Raw genomic sequence first — 19,988 nt, forward strand, 5'->3', positions numbered from 1 at the left:
TTTATGAACAGTGTCAAGTTTTCAAACCAACGGGATGGTTGTATTATCAAAGATGTTTTTATTTCTCCACTTCCATATCATCCATACAACATTAGCAAACAACATAGGTCAATCCCAGTTGCCCCACCTGTGGATTTTTCCCTTTTTTGAGGCTGAGGATAAACTATTCTTTCAAGTTAAAAGAAAATAACTCACTTGGGTGGTCGAGAGGCAGGAGTATGTGCCGTATTTTATCAGAGTCCTTGCAATCTCTCAAGATATGAATAGTAGATTCATTGTCATCATCACAGAAGCTGCATCTGGTATTAGAAGAGAGTGATCTTCTCCATCTGTTTTCGTTGCTCAGGATTTAAATAAGTGCATAGGAATTATTTTAAATTTATAAATAAAATAGATTAAAAATTAGTATCATCGCTTCCGATAGCTAGAAGTCAGTGATCATGTTTTATTTCATGACTAGAAACTCAGCTCCGTTTACTCTGCAGATTTAACATATGGTAAATATTTATTAGAGAGAAGAAGGAAAATGAACACGAAACCAGAAAACCATATATGACAAACCAAGAACCTTTAAAAGCAAATATGAAGACAAGCCAAGAATCTTCAACTTTTTATATGGCTTTTTTTAGTCAGTGAAATGCATGCTAACATTTAAACGAACAACTTCCGGAAGCCAAAAAGATCCAAAAAGATCCTTCTCACATAAAAATTACCCTGTTGGATAAATGTATCATCTAAAGTAGTTATATCACAAAAGTCAACACAACTTGGATAGTTTTTATAACTCAAAAACCCAGGCCATTAACGGAATCTTCTCCACCTATTGCCAGCACTTCTGAGAATATCATAGCAAAACCCAATCATTTTAAGAACACTTATAGGTCATCTTGCATGAAAATTTGTGACCTTCGCCTGAGCCAAACACCATCTTCCAGGAAGCCTTTGGCCTATCACCTATGGAAAGAGTTTCTGACTGCCTCCCTTCTTCCAAACGCCCCGTACAGGCGATCCTCCAGTGGAGCTTTGACTGCCATCAAACTTATTATCTAATGGTTCAGGATCAGGGTCTGGCTCAGAATTTTTTAGATCCAATATTGCTGCCATTGAACCATCACCAAGCCGCACCCGGTGAAATTTTGAAGTTTTCTTTCGTTGCTTGCTACCACCACCCCCATCCACTGACCCAACTTTAGCAGATAAGGAGTCATTTTGGCCCCCAATTTTTGTTGAGGGCTGATTGGTAGAATTCAGTTCCACCTGCTGTTCAACCATCACATTCAATTTGCCTTTGGCAGGACGGTAATCATCCTTTGATAACACCTCCAGTTCTTCTTCAGAAGACTTATAACTTGACTGCAATTTGCGGACACTGCTCATTATACTATCTGCCAAAGTATCCCTTGAATTACTGCCCGCAGCATCCAGAGACTTCCCTTTCCCTTTCCTGGAGGCATTATTATCCTTAAACCAGACACTGCCTGAGGCCCCACCATCCTCTTGCAGACCATTGCTTTGCAAACTAGCATCATAGGTCTCAATTAGCTCTTTCTGCTTATGAGGATCAGGGCAGAGTCTAGCCAGCTCAAGAACTAGATGTGACAAGCCATACCGTTGTACAGAATCCAAATATCTCTCTGTTCCTATTAAGCCCTGTCGATACTGTCCAGATATTTCTTTAAAAGTAGTGTATTTTTCTTCATCATATTCAAGAGCAGCTCGCATCTTTTCCACAAGAGATTTGTTGGCTGTGTGAACATCTTCCCCATTCATCAAAACCTGGCTGCTTGAGGACAGTTTATGCCTATGTGCTGCAGAAACCGGAGGGAAATCAGAAACGGGAGGTTCTAAGAATCCACCATCAGCAAGATTCGGCGATGATGAAGAGTGGCTAATCCTACTGCTGTTGCCTGAGCTCATTCGAGGACCAGATGCTATTAATATATCTGCTGTTGTGGGCCAAGACTGAGCCTGAGCCTGTGCATGAGTTGAACTTGCATAGCTCAATTGTGCAACTCCATTACTAGTACCAAGTGATGTTACAGCCGCAACATTTGTTGCTGGTTTAACCTGACTTGAACTACTTGCTGCTTGCATGGGCCTGCGACTTGTTGATGGCCATGCCTGAGTGGAACTCATAACATTTGTATTCCAATTCTTCTGGCGACGCAGATGTGCTGCCATGGTGTTATTAGGCAAACCTTCTGAGCTATGTTTAGGCTTTTGTTGACTGGTGCTGGGAGCGATGGGGAGGGGAGGAAAAGAAGATTCTTGCAAAGGTGCACCCCTAGAGCTTCCCCCCAATGCTTGAAGGTATCTTGAAGATGATTCAGAATCTGTTGTAGATAATAATTCAAAAGGCTGAACAAGTGGATCCACATCATTTATGTCCCCATGATCAGAGACCACCTGCGTAGTAGATGATGCTGGTGGATCACTGGCTGTAACCAAACTAGCCTCAATGGCCATGGAAAGTTGATAGTCATTATCAGATGGCTCACGCCGAAATGTTCGTCCCCTTCCGCGACGATTATCTTCATTACTTCGACGATACCGAAAGCTTGTTGGTATCTGGAAAAAGTACAATTAATTAACAAAATAACAAAGAAGAAATCAAATCATCTACAAAAGAATACATCAGCGAGAAAATTCAACTTAAAAGGAGCCCACTAATTGGAAGGATGAAACTTACTTGTAAAGCAGCACTACGCTGTGCACGAGACATACGACCTCCATGTTCAATGGTATTATGCCTCTGGAAGGATAAAATGGAAAAAAAACATAAGAACTGCATATAAGAAAAGGAAAACTTAAGCTAACTAAGGACACACTCAAATAATCAAAAAGAATAACAAAGTTTATATGCCCTAAGAAGTCACCTTTAATTCAGCTTCAGACTGAAAGACGATAAATTTCTTGGCGAGGCAAGCCTCATCCTCACATAGGTAATGATCTCGGCGAAAATGAATCTATGGCAGACAATTTTCAAAATTCCATTTAACTTTACAAGGAGAAAAAAAGAAAAAAGAAAAACAAAAGAAATATATAAGTCATTTTACCTCAAGGTCATTATAATTCTTGTAATATTCATATTGTCCTGGATGCTGCCTGCATTGAACGTTGAACATGCAAAAATAAGCACACTTGTTTTAAGGTGTATTATAAAAATCTGTACCAGGATTGGCCTCAGTACCTTTGGCATATATGACATGTATAGTGCTCTGTGGACATGTGTGAGTATAACTCGTTATCCCCATAGAATGGGGTCTTGCAGAATTCACACATTGGATGCCCCATGAACCCACCTCTCTCACTCTCAGTTCCATCCACCTCAGAGTCACCCGTGCTTATATGTTGATTTAACTGTGCTCTAGTATATAGCTTTTGTTCACAAATAAAAACCTACTTTGTCCAAAGGAAACTAATGAGATAATCAACGCATACACACACCTTTTGTTGACGGAAAAATAACAGATTCATCAAAAATGAATAATGCTACACGGTGGTCATATTTTAATTATAACTGTTATATAAAAGGCCAGACATATTAATCTTACCTTCCGTCCTTCCAAACACAGGCTGCACATAACCAATCTATGTCGATGAAACAAATGACCTTTCAACTGTTCAATGTTCCTAAACTTCCCCCGCCGTTTCACCCCATCATTGGACTGCTCTTCCATCTGGTCGCATACACTACATGAAAGCCTGCACATTGCCTTGATCATCCTGTAGTGATCAACATCATCGAAAAACGCTTGGGTATCCTCATGGTACCAGTACGAACCCACCCGTCCTTCCCTTACTTCGGATGGCAATACAGAAAAGTCATTGATCATCCTCGTGTAATCTCCTAAAGCCTGGATTAAAACCAGAACCACAAAGACTTATTATATATAAAAGGATATTAAAAAAAGTAACAGACGAACTCGAACTTGGCTTAGTGATCGTCATCCTCTAATAAAGATTCGAAAGAATTAGATAATGAAATCAGGAAATAAAACAAATGTCGAACGCTCTAATTACGATAATTCAACTCGAAATTGAGATTGGCGACCAAAAAAGAAAGAAGCCCTAACCTTAGTGACGAAGATGACGTTGGACTCAGTCTTGCAGATGCAGCAGCGGCGATCGTTGCAAATGAAGCGGAGACGAGCGACGCACGTGGAGCACACGTCCCGGTGACCACACGAGCCGTACGCAACCCATTCCAAATTGTCAGCGCAAACCGCACAGCTGTCGTCCATCTCTGTTTCTTTATTATATTCTTAGAAACCCTAATCGCTCAACTGATCGATCAAATTGATGCTGTGGAGAAAATAATAAAAAAAAAATCTAGGGTTTATTTTGCACAGAGAAAACTAATACAGATTTATAGCCGATGATAATAATATTATATAGTTAGTTTATTACGTGAGAAGGGATGACACGAGGCGGCGCTCCGATTTGGGAAGTTACAGGCAAGAAACTTGGGAGGTGAGAAACGAATGGTGACCGGCCACTGGCTAGATTTCTTTAATAAAATTCTTTCGGAGGGAAATATGGATGAGAAAATAAATGAGGTAAATTACAATTTTGTCATTTTATTTACGTGAATGACTCAATTTTATCTTTAATTAAATTCTTAATTTGTGTAATTTTGTTATTGTATTTTTATTTTGAAGTAATTATTATTATACTTCAACTTTTTAAAAATAATTAAAGAATGTTTAATAAAAATTATTTTACAATTTATTTTATAATTCCAACAAATTAATATATATATATAGTAGAGAAAAAATCAAAGCCGATTGAAAAATGTATGATGTGATACTACATATAATGGAAAAATGTCATAATGAAATAAAAGAGGAAAAAAAAGAAAAATTAGGATTGTGTAAATTATATTTAATATAAATAAAATAAATTAAATTAAATTCAAAATTTACATTCATGGTTTTTTTTTTCAGATCCTATTATTCTTTAAATTATTTTTAAACTATAAATAGTTTATAATATAATGTTTTTATTGAATATTCTTTAATTGCTTCAAAATTTGAAATATTATAATAAATTTATTTCAAAATTAAATGTATAGTGATAAAATTACACAAATTAAAAAAAAATTATGATAAATTTAAATTACTCATATAAATAAGGTGATAAATTTATACTTTATCCCAAAATAACTTATTTCTTTTTTTTTTATCCTCTGTTATCTTTGTTGATAAAGAGGAATCTACGTGTGTTAAGCTATTTTCACTTTAGATTTTGTTTTTTGTTTTTTTTTTTAAATCACTTTAGGTAATGTTGGAACAAACTAAAAATATAACATATATTAGGATTTATAATTCATCGTTAAAATTAACTAACGAGTCTGACATGATTGATATATGTTTATCAAGATTAATTAATTAGCAAAATATCTTACTCGCTTATGCAAAAAAGAAATTAAAATTGTGATAATGGCTTTTTTATTAAAAATTCTCAATATAAATCGTGTTAATTTTAAATTCTACAACGAACAAATGGTCTTGTTTAATTGGATCAAATCGAACTAATTGGTAAAAGAAAATAATAAAAAAAAACTATTAATATTGTAATGTAAGCAAAGTTAATTCAATTTTCAATAATTAAACCGATAACTTAGTATGCAATATTAGCAATTTTATATTATTAATACAATTATTAAGTCATCCTTCTTGCGGAGCAAGTACTATTGTGGTAGTAATAAAAGTGTGATAATTGAATTTTCAACGATGACCATATTGACCTGAGATTTCAAGTGTAAAGCTATTAAGACTACGGTATTTTCAATTGCTTTTACTGCTGTCCATGATTTGCAATTTTTTTTTTTTAAACAAACAACTCTGCAATTATTTTCAATGGTCAAGTTGGAAAAGAGAGGATATGAATTCTATGCTCCTTTTACATGCATTATGCCAATATTTAAGTTTTATATCTCCATCACAAACAATCGATCACTTAAATTTTAATAAATACAAAATTTTTTTCTTTATCTTCATGCTATAACTTTTATAAAAAATAAAAATAAAAAAAAAACAATTGCAAATGTCACAACAAGATAACAAAAAATTTTCTATGAATATCAATACTTATCATAATTATCCAATTATATATGTGGATTAAACTGCTTTAAAAAAAGCGAGTAAAAATTAATATCGAAATCAAGCATATTGCTTAAAAAATTACAATTGCACAAACACGCAACATGATGAATTGTCCATTCCAGCTAAATATTTAAAATAAAATTTATTTAGAATAAATTTTTTATTAAATTATTTTTTAGTTATAATTACAATAATTTTTTTAATCACAATTATAATAATTTTTTTTTTTTACTTTTAATCGAAACTAATTTATCACCTATGCTTAATTCTTAATAATAATAACACTACTACCGACAATAACATAGGCACAAATAGAGAAAACAGAAACGAAGGAACTCTAATCAAAATCACAAGCAATCCACAATGGTTCGTCAAATTCACCACTCAGTTTAACCCCGGCCTCATTCCCCAAGCACAAACGCCCCATTTCCAGCTCGCCCCCTGCGTGCCACGCTGGTGTCCCATTCTCGTACCCATTCCATGTCAGCCTCCTCAATCCGCTCCCATCCAACCTCACAACATACAAATCTCCGTACGGTTGGAACTGGTTCGGCCACGACACCGGCTCTGCCGTCACGCCTCCTATGTTTGCCGCGAACACCAACCACTCTCCACCCTGGCTAAAACACACGTGGTTAATCCTCTCCCTGTCCGCTTCACTCGATCCTTTCGGTCCCGCCACGTAAATCCTCCTCAAATCAGAGCCGTCGGGTTTAATTACGTAAATGCTAAACGCTTCAACATTATCCGGATTATGCCTGTTGGATGAAAATGCTATGACATCTCCCTTGGGAGACCAACACGGCATCGTATCAATCCAAGGACCCTCAGTTAACTGACGTATACCCCCGTTAAATTCACCATTAATGGCGTCAAGAATGTACAAATTCTTATGTCCAGTACGGCCAGAACGGAATACGAGGGACTTTCCGTCGGGAGAGCAAGACGGAAAGGCGTTATTCCCTGCATCTTCTCGGGTAAGCAACTTTACATCGCAGGGGATCTCTTCAAGATTACCGTTGAGACATGAAGGATCAAATGTGATTCGTGCGATCTGAACCGTTGTCCTAGCTGCCTCGAATATCGGGCCCAAGGAAGTGTAAATCACGTGTTTTTCAGTTGGGCTCCATGAGTTACAAAATGATGTACGGAACTTGATCAAGGTCCATCCTTTCGAGCCGTCTAATTTAACGACTTTAACGCCGCCGTTTTCATCCAACGCGGGATTCAAGGCTAGGAGATCACCGTTGGGAGAGAAGGACGGGAATGATCCATTGAGTCGCAGCATGCGTAGATCCTTGATCGGAGACATAACTGGCTCGAGATGTGGAACCGTGGACTCGCCCTGCGCCGACTCACCTCTAAACCTGTGGTACCCGAGGGACCCAGAATCGGGGGAGACAAAGGGGTTATAATGATGAAAATTCGGGTTGAGCAAGTCAGTCACTGGGTGAAAAGCCTTTGATTCAAGATCGAGAATCTCAATATGTCTGTAACTCTTACTGCGCCGCCGAGTCGCGACTGCGATTCGTTTTCCGTCGTGGAAGGCAGCTGGAGTGAAGCAGTGAAGACCAGGTGGAGTGACACGGCGAGGAATGACTGGGCACCCAGAAAATTCAATAGGATTTTTTGGAAATTCGAGACAGAAAATGCTCCACCAGCCATCGTCAGCTTGGCGGTGAAAGAAAATGATGGAGTCACTGAACCAAGTGGGCCAACCGCCTCTCTCACAAACAACCAAACGGTTATGTGGGTCGGACGCTGGGAAAACAACTATATCCGTTTTGAGCTCGTGAAAATCACCTTTCCAAGAATGAGAACCGTACGATGCAACGGCTACAAATTTCCCAGATTTTGAAATAGCAGGACTGTAGTCAACAACCCCATAAGGAGACAATCGTACAACGTCTCTTTTACCATGGAGCTCGATTGAGTAAAGAGCGGACCAGCTCTTGAAAGGTTGATCAGGCTGTTCATGAGCTGAAATGAAGTAAAGGCGCTGGTTTTTTATGATGGGCCGATCGTGGAAGAGGCTGCTTGGAGCAGATGGGAGCAGCTCGGGCTTGGATAGGCCTGGGCGGGTGAGGTAAATCTGGGGGGAACCCGATCGTTCAGAGATAAAGACGATAGACTGATCGTCGTTTACAAATTGAGCGTTGAAATTGATGGAACTACCGTCAGACAGGCGGTCTTCGGAGGTGGAATTGGTGATGGGAGTTTGGTTGAGTTTGACGGTGAAGATGTCGAAGCCGTACTGTGGCCTCCCGACGGAGGTGAAAATGATGGTGCCCTTAGGGTCCATTGAACTAGGCGTGGGACCACTGAGACCGTGCGCGTAGGAGTGAGGCTGTGACTTGAGAGAGTGTTCGAAGTCTTCGCTTTTAGGAAGCAGCTGCGACCGAAAAATCGTTGGCTGAATAAGGAAGAGGGTTAAGGTGCACGGTTTGCGTAAGAGATGACGTAGCATTGTGTTTATCCCTTATCCTCCGGCCTTGTGATTGATGACGGTTTTCTTGTTCAAAGTAATTTGTAAGATGTTATGCTAACGCCAGTAATGACGACACCTGTTTTTTTTTTTATGAGAATTGGAACAAAATGCACCAGCCAAAATGAAATATCAATATTAAAGATGCTTGGATTTTGTTTTCCTTTATATTTTGTATTTTATCTCAAAATTTTAGATGATGACAATGAAAGAATTTCCATATGTGGTGGTTTTTACATTTCTTGAAAAAAAAAATTTCAGCCAAGTTTTACCCAAAGTCTGGCTGATTTGAAGAGATTAAATACTTTTTATAGTTTTCAAATACCAAGGCATAAAGGGCATGTAGCTTAAATAGTAGAGCTTAACTCCACCTTGGTGGTTTTTGTACCTCATTCTATAATTGCTGAGCAGATGAGAGAGACGTAATGAGATACTGCTCAACGTGAATATACTAATCAGCTACCTAAACCTCACTTTCACAGATTAACAAGAAGAAAATGGAAGGCTTTTTGAATAGATCACAAATTCTAAAGCATATTCTCAAAAAAAAAAAAAAAAAGAAGGCATGCTAAACATTATAAAGTCGGTACAACAATAAATTTAAACAAAATTTCTGGTTTTAGTTATAGAACGGGGATAATAGAAAAAGGGAAGAAAGCCATGGCATCTTAGAAATGACCGACATTTCTTGCAACTAATAAATGGTTTTCTGGAGAGATGGTTGATGGCACATACTTGACAAGCTGAGTTTCGAGTCCATGTTCCTTGACCCACATCAACCTTCCCATATCAATTATCTGCTTGCACATAAAACCTAACTTTGCTCTGTCAATAGCTTTCATATTCCTTGCAATGCTTTCGACTCTGTTTGCATCCCCAGTACATTCTTCCTTTTCACTGCCCACAAGGGAAAATGAATGCCTTTTAGATAAAAGAAAATTTTGAAAAATGGTCAAAATGCCATTTTTTTTTTTGAGAATCCTAAATGATATGGAGGTAGAAACACGTCCACAACCAAATTCCAAAGAAATGACAAAAAAGAAAACTGCTATATAAATAAAGGTTTGTCCCAATTACATTGATTCTGGATGCAATTTGAAATCACTAACATCAGAAAGATCTGAACCATGATCAGCATCCACTGCCCAGCTAGTAAACCACGTCATTGCATGGAATTCTTCCTTAGTAATTCCCAATCTCGTTAAGTATTTTTTATCTGTAGGGACACCCACGTTAAACAGTCAGACTTGAAGAGAAAGATATTTATCAATTTAACTATAGATGTTATATTCGTGTAAGGAAGAAAAGTTGGATTACTTATGTAGTGTTTCCATTGGCAAAGATGATGGCAGCATGTTGCTATGGCAAGACCTCTCAGGTAACAATTACCTCCACATCGCTCAACATTCCTTTGATTTGCCAGGCAACATCTGAGTGTCAAGTCTGCAATGAAAAGTTTCAACAAAATGAAAGATTGTAAAGAATGCTTTGTGCTGGTATAGTTTTTACTTGGATCAAATACAACAATCAATATGAGGCTCACAGTCAAGTTTATAAGAAATTACAGATACAACTTACCCGTTGCAGTGCCACAAAGATGTTTACCAATAGCTATATAAGGAAGTCCTTGCAATGGCTGAACAGCATTCAAGTTCAGATCCTCGACTGCAGAAGTAAAACTTTGTGATGTGAAGACAAAGTGAAGGGTAGGGAAGATAAGACACTTAAAATATTGCAGCTTTGTATAAAAAACAATCTTGCCTTATCCCTACTTTTCATTTTCGAAAGTCGGAATGATAGGTCTCAGATAGAGTGAAACAGCAAATGCCTCTCACAAATTTTTAAGAGGGGAAGCCAAAGCACAAAAATTTAACATTTTTATCTTCTACAAGCATAACACATCACATAACTCATCAAAAAGCTTCAGAATAATGATTGCAAAGTAAAAAAAAAAAAATCATAAAAATAATTAGTCATCTAGAAAAAAAAAAACATTTAGCAAAAGAAAGCCAAGAAAAGAAGCATTGGAAATCCAATGAAGAAGTTACAAAAATCATCTCCAAGAACAAAGTTCTGAAAAACCTTACTGTCAATTCTCAAACGCTCTAATATCAAGCTCTCTTTCTGTCGCAAAGACCGATCAGCCTAGAAATACCATTGGTATAATGTAACCAATAAAAGCAAATGACGAATCAATGAAGGTTCAAAGAGCTTAGAAACACATCGAGATTAGATGGCTTGAACCTAAACTATATAAAAACTCCGCAAATACTACACGTTTAATCTCAATTCAACTAACCTTCAGCTTGTAGGACTTCCTCTCAACTAGAAATACCCTTCTAATACCATAGCAATCTGCAAGCATTTGTGTCAAGTATCCTCTCCCTGCTCCAAACTCAACCACTGCAGGAAAAACATTGCTACTTTGAGCTAGCTCCCCAAATTCACAATGTTCCTTGCCAACAGAATTTTCCAAAACCCCAAATTCTTCCAAGTTTCCAAGAATTGACGCCTGTTGTGTAACATGCTTCTCTTGAAATGGTAATTTCCTATCAAGAATCAACTCATGTTAAAATCCAGTCAATTCCCTCATAAAACAACCGGAGCAATTGAGCTTACAGTACCTGTCTACTTCTCTCTTCATCCACATGCCGCAAGCTTCAGGTATCTTAAAGGAGTCTTTAATATCCTTACAAATTTGAGCATGAACTGACTCCATCTTTCTAATCAGTTCAAAGAATTCTGGTATGTTCAAGTTATAAACAGCATTTCTTTTCATTTCAGAGGTAACATTATCGAAAGACCCTGAAGTGGGTATTAAGGTTTCCTGTTCTTCTTGTTCATCTTCTTTGCCAGCATTAACACCCTTTTGGTAGAAAGGTTGGGTGCTCAAAGATTGAACTTGTTTAAGTAAAGGGCATCTCTTTAGGTGTCCTTCCAGGTTTTCCTGAAGCACAGAGCTATAAAAAAAAGCCAAAAAAATACGTTAAAAGTTTTTTTTTTTTTTTCCAGTGGAATTAGAAAGCAAAGGCTTGAGAGAGAGAGGACAACTGTGAAGGGTCAATCGGACATGGGATCCACTGGTCATTTTTCCTTGGAGTGTGATTGCCACAAAACCTTGAAACAGTTTGATTGTAAATAAAAAAAATTCTGAGAAATTCAGAGATTCAACAAAAGAAAAGAAAGAGGAAGAGAGAGGGAGAAAGAGATTAACTTACAAGGAATTGTTGAGAGGGGCGTTTGCACAAAATCTGTTCTTTTTGGGAAGCCAGAATTTGCAGCGATTCTCCATTTATTTTTACTGAATCATGTTCAATCTACCACTTTGAGCCCTAGTGCCAGTGCCAGCGCCAGCGCCAGTGCTTTGTTTTTGTTTTATTTTTATTTTTCTTTGCCCTTTTGTTTCGAATGCTTCTATTTTTTGCGTAGAATATTACCCCATTCAATTTCCCAGGCAAATACCATAGTCGTAATTGGGCCACGTCTAATTCTTTTGCCTTGACAAATTTTTTTTTAATTGCATTTGGGCCTCCTTATATCGGGCCAAGTAGCATGACCAATAACCCAATTAGTAGTCACCAGAAGCTCAAAGCCCAAACATGCATGGGCAATTACGTACTTTCAAGCCCCAACCAACTCCCACAAAACCCCAACTCCATCCTCTCCTTTGAAAATCAACACTCATCTCCTAGTCTTGAAACCCTAGCGGAAACCACCCATTTCCTCTGCATCTCCAGACAAGACCCAAGATGCAGATCTTCGTCAAAACCCTAACGGGGAAGACAATAACCCTAGAGGTCGAGTCTTCCGATACAATCGACAATGTCAAAGCCAAGATCCAAGACAAGGAAGGCATCCCACCCGATCAACAGCGCCTCATCTTCGCCGGCAAGCAGCTCGAAGACGGTCGCACCTTAGCCGACTACAACATCCAGAAGGAATCCACTCTCCACCTCGTCCTCCGTCTAAGGGGTGGCGCCAAGAAGAGGAAGAAGAAGACCTACACCAAGCCCAAGAAGATCAAGCACAAGAAGAAGAAGGTCAAGCTCGCCGTGCTCCAGTTCTACAAGGTGGATGAGTCGGGGAAGGTTCAGAGGCTGAGGAAAGAGTGCCCTAATGCGGAGTGTGGGGCGGGGACTTTCATGGCTAACCATTTTGATAGGCACTATTGCGGTAAGTGTGGGCTCACTTATGTTTACCAGAAGGCTGGTGGGGATTGAGTTGGGTTCGACCTTTGGTTCAGCTCTTGCAAAACTTGGATCTATATGTTTTACATTATGAGTATTAGGGTTTAATTTTCAATAATCGTTGGACTTTTTAAAATTTTGTTATGTTTTAATATGTTATAATACTTCGGATATGATTTTGGAGTTTTGATTACCAATTTACTTGTTTGAATCAAATTATGCTGTTTTCTACTTAATGTCGTTTGGTTGATGATTTGATTTAGTTCTTTTATATGTTTATATCTTTTGTATGTTACTTTGTTCTCTAGTGAATTGGTGTTATGCTTGAAATTTGGATTGAAGCTCTTTCTTTGGGACAAGGCTGGTGCTTGCTTTATATGCCAGACATGTTTTGAATTTTAGACCCTTGTACTACAGAGCTGAGTGGATTCCTAAGCATTGAATTATGGATAGGGTCAAGAGACTTTTGTCTTGTCTGATAAAAATTAGATCATGGAAAAAATGGCTAGTTTTCTGTATCATTGGAGCTGTCACCTCTGAAGTTATGGTTGTGTTCATCTTCCTTTTATAGTTTTGATCTAATTCGCTTAGAATTTAGAAACTCTGCATTGCATTAGACCTGAGTCTCTATGTTTGCTTGTTAACTCACTCTCTCTCACCCTCCTACTGTTTTGGAATCTGTTTCCAGTGTTATAAGTTATAGGTCTATTTAAAGATACTTCTCATTGCATATTGGTGGATACAATTTTTAGGATTTATGATATGATTTGTGGTCTGTTTGGATTTAATATGCAAAGCATATGATGTGTCAAGGTAAAACTGGGTAATATTGTATCAAGAAATATTTCACCCTATAAGTTTTGAAGCCCTGCAATGTACACTTGTTGCTGAATGCCAAATGCCTTGCTGGAGATTATGGAATAATAGATAATAGTACCATTTATAGTGTAACATTTTTTCCCTATAGGAAAATGGAATTTCAGAGTCCTTCTTTATGTCATTGTCTGTTAATGACGGGAGTGTTAAAGAGAGCGAAACTGGTTGGCGGAGTTGATGTTTCCCTTCTTTCATATCTGGTTTTCTATCATCCTTTCGAGTTTCAACTTTCACAAGTGGAATTGGAATCCGCATCTCAATGAAATTTATAGTTTGAAGGCTTGAAACACATAAGGATCAGAGCATTAAATGCAATATAATGTTTTATCCTGCCTATGCCCATATGCCATAGATCAATAAGCTTTAATGGTCTTCTCATGACAAGAGTAATCAGTATTAATTGGCCCAAAACAGTCTGAATAATGGTAGGCAAGCATCGGTGGTGAGACGTTTCTTTGTCTCTGATCATCTCGATTTAATAGTAAAGGATGGAAGTAGATTTTATGCTTAATGAAGGAAATAATTGAGGATGAAAATTTATTATTATTCCGATGATAATTTGTTTATACATTATTGATTTTTGTATTGAATTCTATCATTTTATGTTAAAGATTTTATTAAATTTTTTTTAAAAAAATTTTCACAAACTTTAATCTAAATAATTTTACGTAAGCCTTCGTGATTCTTTGTTGCTAATAGGCAGTGGAAGTTTTCCTTCTATCCATTGACATCCAAACAAGAAAAATGGTTTGCGCTTTCTTACCTATGCATAGTTATTCTATAAATTTTCAACTTTTCTACCATTCGCAGGAAGCAAACAGATAGTAAACCCATGTAAAAGCAAAGGGAATGTATGGAAAACATATCAGATAAACCCCAAAAAAAAAAAAATGAGGATATAAATTGATTTCGGTACAAATGCTTGAAGTACATTTCAAAGTGTTGAACATGCAACAAAGTTGTATATAAACCACAATCTGTAGAGGAAGCAATATCCCCATCTTCATCTACAAAACCATACAATCAAAATAAAATTTACCACATTCCAAAGTAGTGGATTTGAAACTTGAAAGAAAGAAACTAGTATGACCTCAAAAAAGCATGAGGGAACAATCCTGGGAGGATGGAGTTTTTTGCTTTTACAATCAGTGCAAATATTCCGTAGCAGGGGATATGAACCACAGCCAGGGCAAAGTACCTGTACAATGGATTTTGCATTCATTATATTAACAATTTTGAGTAAAATTGGATGGAAATAATTTATGTCATCCACATACCATAAAGGAGCCCATGGCGTATCAAGCTCCAGGAAAGGATATGGCCACCTACGAAAGTACCAGTACAATGTTACTAGTTGTTAGAGAAACAGGAGGCCTATTTATCTAACCTACAGGCTAATTGAAAGAAAAAAAAAACAAGTGTACTTACCATGTAAAACCACAGGCATGAAGAACCCACTGGAAAACAACATACAAGCAGCTCCACTGAACAAAATATGCAAGACGGAACCAAGGAAATGGCTGACACAAAGAGGAGATTTAATTAATACTGTACAACCTTTGGAGTGTGGAAGCAGTAAATGATAAAGGAAATCCAGAAATTCTCTGTTCCCTTCGCTCTTACTTAATCTTTTTTCCCCTTTTTTTCCTCTTCCAAGTTCCCTATCTCGAATTATTTAAAGATATTCCACATTATGGCTTTGAGTACTTATGGAAGATTATGAATTTATTGTAGAAATTAACAGTAATCAAGAAAAGGATTTCCACTTCGGAGTGGTGCAATACTTACAAGGCTATTGAGAAGAGTATCCAGTATAAGAAAAACAGCATTCAGAGTGTGCATGCAACCCATTAACTGTCATGAAGAAATAAACAGAAATCAGTGAATATTCTAGTAATTCACCACTTTAGGATTACATAGCCTCTATTGCTTAGAAGTTTGCAAATAAAATTTATCCGCAAGCATAACTCTTGCTTATCTATTGATAGTTTCTTTAAAATATCTGTGAAATTAAGGAGACGTGGTCTTTGGAAAAAAAATCACTCTAAGATAAGATGATTATAAACATATGAACCACAGGTTGAATCCATATTTGCATTCATAAAAAAATTTATAGTGATAATGTTTCATATATAAACAAAAGCAAGACTAAGGAAGGTTGTTAGAAAGAAAATGGTAGGATAATATGCATGATGGTATCAGTCACATAGAATAGAGCAGCAGTCTATAAGGAATCACAATATCCAACAATTCGGGTAGCAAAATAAGTAGTAAGAAACAGTTTGGTTTTCTACCATCTAACAATCCTTTGTGACAATTAAGTGTTTCATCAGAAAAATTTATTTGAGGAACTTTACAGAGAATATTAGTCAATAAAACATTGTCCAAGTAAACTTTGTATGCTTCCTAGAAGAGTGATAGTCTTTTTTCTAGTTCTCTTGTGTAAGAATAGTAAACTCTGATGATAATACAGCTATAGAAGAATGCATGGAGCATTTTGGACTAAGCCCAGTCATAAATTCATCTTTCAACAAGCTAGGAGGAATGGAATAAACAAAGTAGAAACCAAAAACCTTGCAATCAAATTATGACTTTTCCATAAATGTCGCATAGTTAGTTTATATGAAGTTAAATCTCACCGTGTTCAGGCCAAGGTGTGAGTTTGATAAAAACGGGACTATAACACACCAAAATACGATGTCCGTCAAGATGACAGCACCTCCACAAGTCTGCAATGAAGCACAAGTAATCAGTTGTCTGCAGGGAAAGAAAGACACTAGTCCATACCAAAGGTATCATCAAGGCTCAAACCATTTGCCTTAAAGCATGATGTACAGAACGCTTAATATAGCTGTGGTATTCTGTCTTGGATCAGTGTTGTTTTGAAGTTTTCAGTAATCACTTTGTAAACATGAAAGGAATAAAGATCATATTAAAACAAAAGTCATTGAAGTGTTATCTGGTCTCGGAAGAGTCACGAAATTTTGATATCTTCATGGCTGACCTGATATATAGTTTGCATAAGATATCCCCAAAATCCTGCTCTTTGCTGAAACTCCTCCTGAGCATAGTGACTCTGCAACTTGATTTTACCCTTGACATCTTTTTCCTGATAAGTTACAGAGTTTGCAGTTGTACTCTCTTCAACATCCCTTTTCAGAAACTCATCCCTTGCATCATTTTCAGGAAGAGGTGTGCTTAAGCACACCCAACATCCATAAGCAGATATGACAGTCCCCAGCTACACAGTGAAAGGCGTATGTTAAGAAGGAACTACTGTAATAAAGTTTTAGCGAACAAAGAAAAAAGCATGTAATATAATTTAGTAGAATTGAAATCACATATTTGCATCAGTGAACACATCAAATAGAGGTTGCAGAAGGAAATTTATTTTAAAAAATGGACACTATAATAAAAGGATATTATTACTAGGAAAAGATAATCGGAGAAATGGGATTTAAGTTCTTTACATACCGCAAAATAGACCATAACCAACGCAAATGTCCACCTGCAGATTTGTTGCTTCACCAGATTAGTTATAAGAAACGCTCATTTCTTGAAGAAAGAAAATGGGATTTAAAATTCTCAAAAAAAAAAAAAAAAAGATATAGTAAAATTCTGTCGGTCAAAAAATGTTCAACATAGGACGAAGGAGAAGCCTTCAAAGTGTTAATGTAACAAAAAAACAAATATAACAGCAACTTGTGACCATTAATTAGTTTTCTTTTCCTTCTATCTTCTTATAAAGTAGTAAGTATAGTAAGTAAAGATTGAAGTATGGAAACATAAACATGAAGTAAAGTTTGGGTGTGATCTTACTGAGTGTAGAAATAGAAAGCAAAAGCTCCCTCCAGGGAAACAACTTCCCAAAATATCCAAGCCAAGCATATAAAAGCGAAAGCTCTATAACATAGAAGCCACCAGGGATTAAGGTTTCTCCACTGTGGCTTCCAAAAATCATTGAAAACTAATGGGTCTGCTTTAACTTTCTTGATGACATAAGAAGCTAAAACAGATGGGCCTACGATAATTAATGCACATACAGGAACTTGCCATCTAAGCCAGTACCCCAAACCTTCATCGATCGAATTCGACATTTCTCATTGAGGAAAGGAAAGAATTGGGACTGGAAAAAGGTTAGGAATATGAGAAAAGAAATGGACTTGGTAATCAGAGCTTTCCCAGTTTTCCTCTCTCAGGCAAGGAAGATTAGTTGCTTTGTTGACGGTAGTTGTTATAGAAGTTGACTTGGGTAAGCTCTGAATTTAGCCGGGCTTTGCAGCTTGTTTTAACAAGGAGTCAATCGAGGCCCAGTTCACTTCATTCAGACTATCTCCCCCATGGACATGGACCTTATGAAAGGAAAATATTAAATATAGAACTGGCTTTTGGCATGATTTTCAATTTTTTCATACTCATTGTTAAAGTTAGAATTTCTAAGATTTAATTTAATTTAATTGATTTTATATAATTATTTTTAAATTTTAATATTCTGACAGGTTTAAAATTTAAATCTTAATATTTATTATTTTTTTCTTTTTAAATTACGATTTCCTTTATACCTAAAAAAAATAAGACTTTCAGTTGTTTACTGAGAGGTCCAACCTCAGATAATAACCATTAGTTTCGAGGTAATTGCTTGTTAATTAATCTATGGCGAGAAACCCCCTTTCTATATTAAGCTACAATTTAAAAAGTTTCCGTGTGATCTAATCAATTAACCTCGAATTTTGCAGACATAATTTAACTTCACTAATATTGATGACTGTAAGGCACCAAATGTATATAATCAACAGAAGAAACTTACTCGGTGTAGTAAACAAAGATGGAAGCATCCCATTCGACTATGTCCCACGTCAAGAATCCGGCCATGGCTGCAAATGAAACAAAGCGAGTCACCATAAGCCATCCGGGGTGCACTCCATTCCAGCAACTGGTCCATAGCTGGTTTGAGCCAACATGAGCCCTTGGTGTGGCACGTACGAAGCCATCGACATCCGGTCGAGCCGCTAACAGACTCTCATATACGCTGTCCTCCTCGCATCTACATGCAGCTTCTTTTCTCCATAGAACCCATATGGACCCAATAAAGGCGGCCACCACAATTCCAAAACAGATGAAATCGTACCAATATACTACTAGGGCCATGGTTAGACTGAGGCTGTTCGATCAGTTTCTTGCCCTTTTGCAATGAAGACAATTGATGTTAAAGTTTCAGGGAAGAAGTTTATCTAACGATCGTCATTGGTGAAAGCTGTGGAAGACTACAACTTTCTTTAGTTTAGTGGAGATCTAGCTGTTGGTTTTGAAACGAGGAATGGTAGTTTTGACTGTCTGGTTTGAATCACATAACTTTCAAAAACAATGAATAGCTCAATTTGACAATCAAGGGGAATATGGTCGGTAAAAAAAATGCTAAAATACAGGGAAAATTCCAAATAGGGTTCGTACTTCTGACACTTAGTCCATCTGTTTCAGATGATCTAATGTTCTTGGTGCCGGCCGATTTTATCCAATTATAGTCTATTACATTTGAGCTAATCAGATTTGTAACTAAACATCCACTTGCCCAATGACACCATCTTTAAAGAAATTATATCAGTAAAGTCCACTGAATTGAAGCCTTAAAGTTGAGTTGATCCTAGGGCGCCACATTAGCTAGAAATTAGAACTCTATTCCCGAGGGAGAAACTAACATTTTATTTCTCCGGTGAATTTGCTCCTGTTATTAATGCATATTTTTCAGTGTCAGTATCTATTTTTTATCAACAAATCATCATGTGTGTCTGATTGCTACACTGTACTTGGATGCACATTGATATTTTATGCGAGATTGGGTTGAAAATTTGGAATAAACTTCTGCTGCTAATCTTAGCATGAATTAACACGTCTCCTCCTAGACTACAGGTTGACCGATTGTTTTTAATAGTATGAACTTAATTCATGGCAAAAAACAGTAAAGAAACATATTGTGATACCGACTATTATGGAACTATGTTTTGTTGTTACAATAACCTTGCTCTTGTGGATCGATTAATTTCTGATAGTAGATGTATAGAGAGAGAAATTATAACATTAGGGTATGGCATTTTTTATCGGTCAATCAGTCAAATCACTGAAGCAGAACAATAGGAGCTTTGTATTATTTGAGCAGCCAACGAAGCAGCATAGAGAAAAGCGCTGGCCAGGGTTACAGCAAAAATGAGCAGAGGAAAATTATTTGGAAACCAACTAAGAGTTTTTTCTTTTCTAGTTGTTCACCCCATATATTCTTGTTGTCACCAAATTAATGTGCCAAGTTTCTTTGGCTTCAGCTTCAAGTTTCCGTCATCC

The 19,988-nt window shown here is 37.0% G+C and overlaps 5 protein-coding genes across 10 annotated transcripts; 1 reads left to right on the forward strand and 4 right to left on the reverse strand.

Moving 5' to 3' along the window:
* Positions 1-569: 569 nt before the first annotated feature.
* On the reverse strand, positions 570-4,482 carry LOC111304950 (uncharacterized). 4 transcript variants are annotated; one of them, XM_089750097.1, is made up of 8 exons: positions 4,411-4,482; positions 4,077-4,305; positions 3,555-3,857; positions 3,191-3,399; positions 3,057-3,105; positions 2,877-2,966; positions 2,690-2,752; positions 570-2,568 (listed from the first exon to the last, which is right to left on the reverse strand). In XM_089750097.1, the coding sequence occupies exons 2-8, from the start codon at positions 4,242-4,244 to the stop codon at positions 955-957; spliced, it is 2,496 nt and encodes an 831-aa protein (XP_089606223.1). In that variant the 5' UTR covers positions 4,245-4,305; positions 4,411-4,482; the 3' UTR covers positions 570-954. The 4 variants fall into 4 exon arrangements, with proteins under 4 accessions (XP_089606223.1, XP_022757747.2, XP_022757749.2 ...); XM_022902012.2 differs by having other exon boundaries at positions 2,690-2,785; XM_022902014.2 differs by having other exon boundaries at positions 4,077-4,482.
* Positions 4,483-6,223: 1,741 nt separating this feature from the next.
* LOC111304954 (tolB protein-like protein) lies at positions 6,224-8,755 on the reverse strand. Its single transcript, XM_022902017.2, has one exon. The coding sequence runs from the start codon at positions 8,572-8,574 to the stop codon at positions 6,445-6,447; it is 2,130 nt and encodes a 709-aa protein (XP_022757752.2). The 5' UTR covers positions 8,575-8,755; the 3' UTR covers positions 6,224-6,444.
* A 320-nt stretch (positions 8,756-9,075) lies between these two features.
* On the reverse strand, positions 9,076-12,000 carry LOC111304955 (methyltransferase). 2 transcript variants are annotated; one of them, XM_022902018.2, is made up of 9 exons: positions 11,811-12,000; positions 11,644-11,709; positions 11,217-11,552; positions 10,892-11,141; positions 10,680-10,737; positions 10,171-10,257; positions 9,910-10,035; positions 9,670-9,808; positions 9,076-9,489 (listed from the first exon to the last, which is right to left on the reverse strand). In XM_022902018.2, the coding sequence occupies exons 1-9, from the start codon at positions 11,882-11,884 to the stop codon at positions 9,261-9,263; spliced, it is 1,365 nt and encodes a 454-aa protein (XP_022757753.2). In that variant the 5' UTR covers positions 11,885-12,000; the 3' UTR covers positions 9,076-9,260. The 2 variants fall into 2 exon arrangements, with proteins under 2 accessions (XP_022757753.2, XP_089607191.1); XM_089751065.1 differs by lacking the exon at positions 11,644-11,709.
* Positions 12,001-12,254: 254 nt separating this feature from the next.
* LOC111304956 (ubiquitin-ribosomal protein eS31 fusion protein-like) lies at positions 12,255-13,015 on the forward strand. The gene has a single exon (XM_022902019.2). It carries the CDS (start codon positions 12,342-12,344, stop codon positions 12,810-12,812), a length of 471 nt encoding a protein of 156 aa, XP_022757754.1. The 5' UTR covers positions 12,255-12,341; the 3' UTR covers positions 12,813-13,015.
* A 1,482-nt stretch (positions 13,016-14,497) lies between these two features.
* On the reverse strand, positions 14,498-18,991 carry LOC111304957 (protein rolling protein). 2 transcript variants are annotated; one of them, XM_022902021.2, is made up of 8 exons: positions 18,463-18,991; positions 17,130-17,163; positions 16,660-16,896; positions 16,295-16,384; positions 15,444-15,509; positions 15,084-15,175; positions 14,933-14,980; positions 14,498-14,853 (listed from the first exon to the last, which is right to left on the reverse strand). In XM_022902021.2, exons 1-8 carry the CDS (start codon positions 18,801-18,803, stop codon positions 14,736-14,738), a joined length of 1,026 nt encoding a protein of 341 aa, XP_022757756.2. In that variant the 5' UTR covers positions 18,804-18,991; the 3' UTR covers positions 14,498-14,735. The 2 variants fall into 2 exon arrangements, with proteins under 2 accessions (XP_022757756.2, XP_022757757.2); XM_022902022.2 differs by lacking the exon at positions 18,463-18,991 and adding an exon at positions 17,475-17,865.
* Positions 18,992-19,988: the final 997 nt, after the last annotated feature.

Source organism: Durio zibethinus, chromosome 21, assembly GCF_047325235.1.
Source record: "Durio zibethinus cultivar Kanyao isolate XHJ-2024 chromosome 21, ASM4732523v1, whole genome shotgun sequence".
NCBI lineage: Eukaryota > Viridiplantae > Streptophyta > Magnoliopsida > Malvales > Malvaceae > Durio > Durio zibethinus.

Coding starts and splice junctions, on each gene's coding strand:
- LOC111304950 (XM_022902012.2), bottom strand. CDS start 4,244: ATGGACGACAGCTGTGCGGTTTGCGCTGACAATTTGGAATGGGTTGCG. Junction 3,858..4,076: donor ACGTCATCTTCGTCACTAAG/GTTAGGGCTTCT, acceptor GTTTTAATCCAG/GCTTTAGGAGATTACACGAG. Junction 2,786..2,876: donor AGTCTGAAGCTGAATTAAAG/GTGACTTCTTAG, acceptor TCTTATATGCAG/TTCTTATGTTTTTTTTCCAT.
- LOC111304954 (XM_022902017.2), bottom strand. CDS start 8,574: ATGCTACGTCATCTCTTACGCAAACCGTGCACCTTAACCCTCTTCCTT.
- LOC111304955 (XM_022902018.2), bottom strand. CDS start 11,884: ATGGAGAATCGCTGCAAATTCTGGCTTCCCAAAAAGAACAGATTTTGT. Junction 10,258..10,679: donor AGAGCGTTTGAGAATTGACA/GTAAGGTTTTTC, acceptor TTACTTCTGCAG/TCGAGGATCTGAACTTGAAT. Junction 9,809..9,909: donor CCAATGGAAACACTACATAA/GTAATCCAACTT, acceptor GTGTCCCTACAG/ATAAAAAATACTTAACGAGA.
- LOC111304956 (XM_022902019.2), top strand. CDS start 12,342: ATGCAGATCTTCGTCAAAACCCTAACGGGGAAGACAATAACCCTAGAG.
- LOC111304957 (XM_022902021.2), bottom strand. CDS start 18,803: ATGGCCCTAGTAGTATATTGGTACGATTTCATCTGTTTTGGAATTGTG. Junction 15,510..16,294: donor CACACCTTGGCCTGAACACG/GTGAGATTTAAC, acceptor TCTTCATGACAG/TTAATGGGTTGCATGCACAC. Junction 14,981..15,083: donor CATGCCTGTGGTTTTACATG/GTAAGTACACTT, acceptor GTACTTTCGTAG/GTGGCCATATCCTTTCCTGG.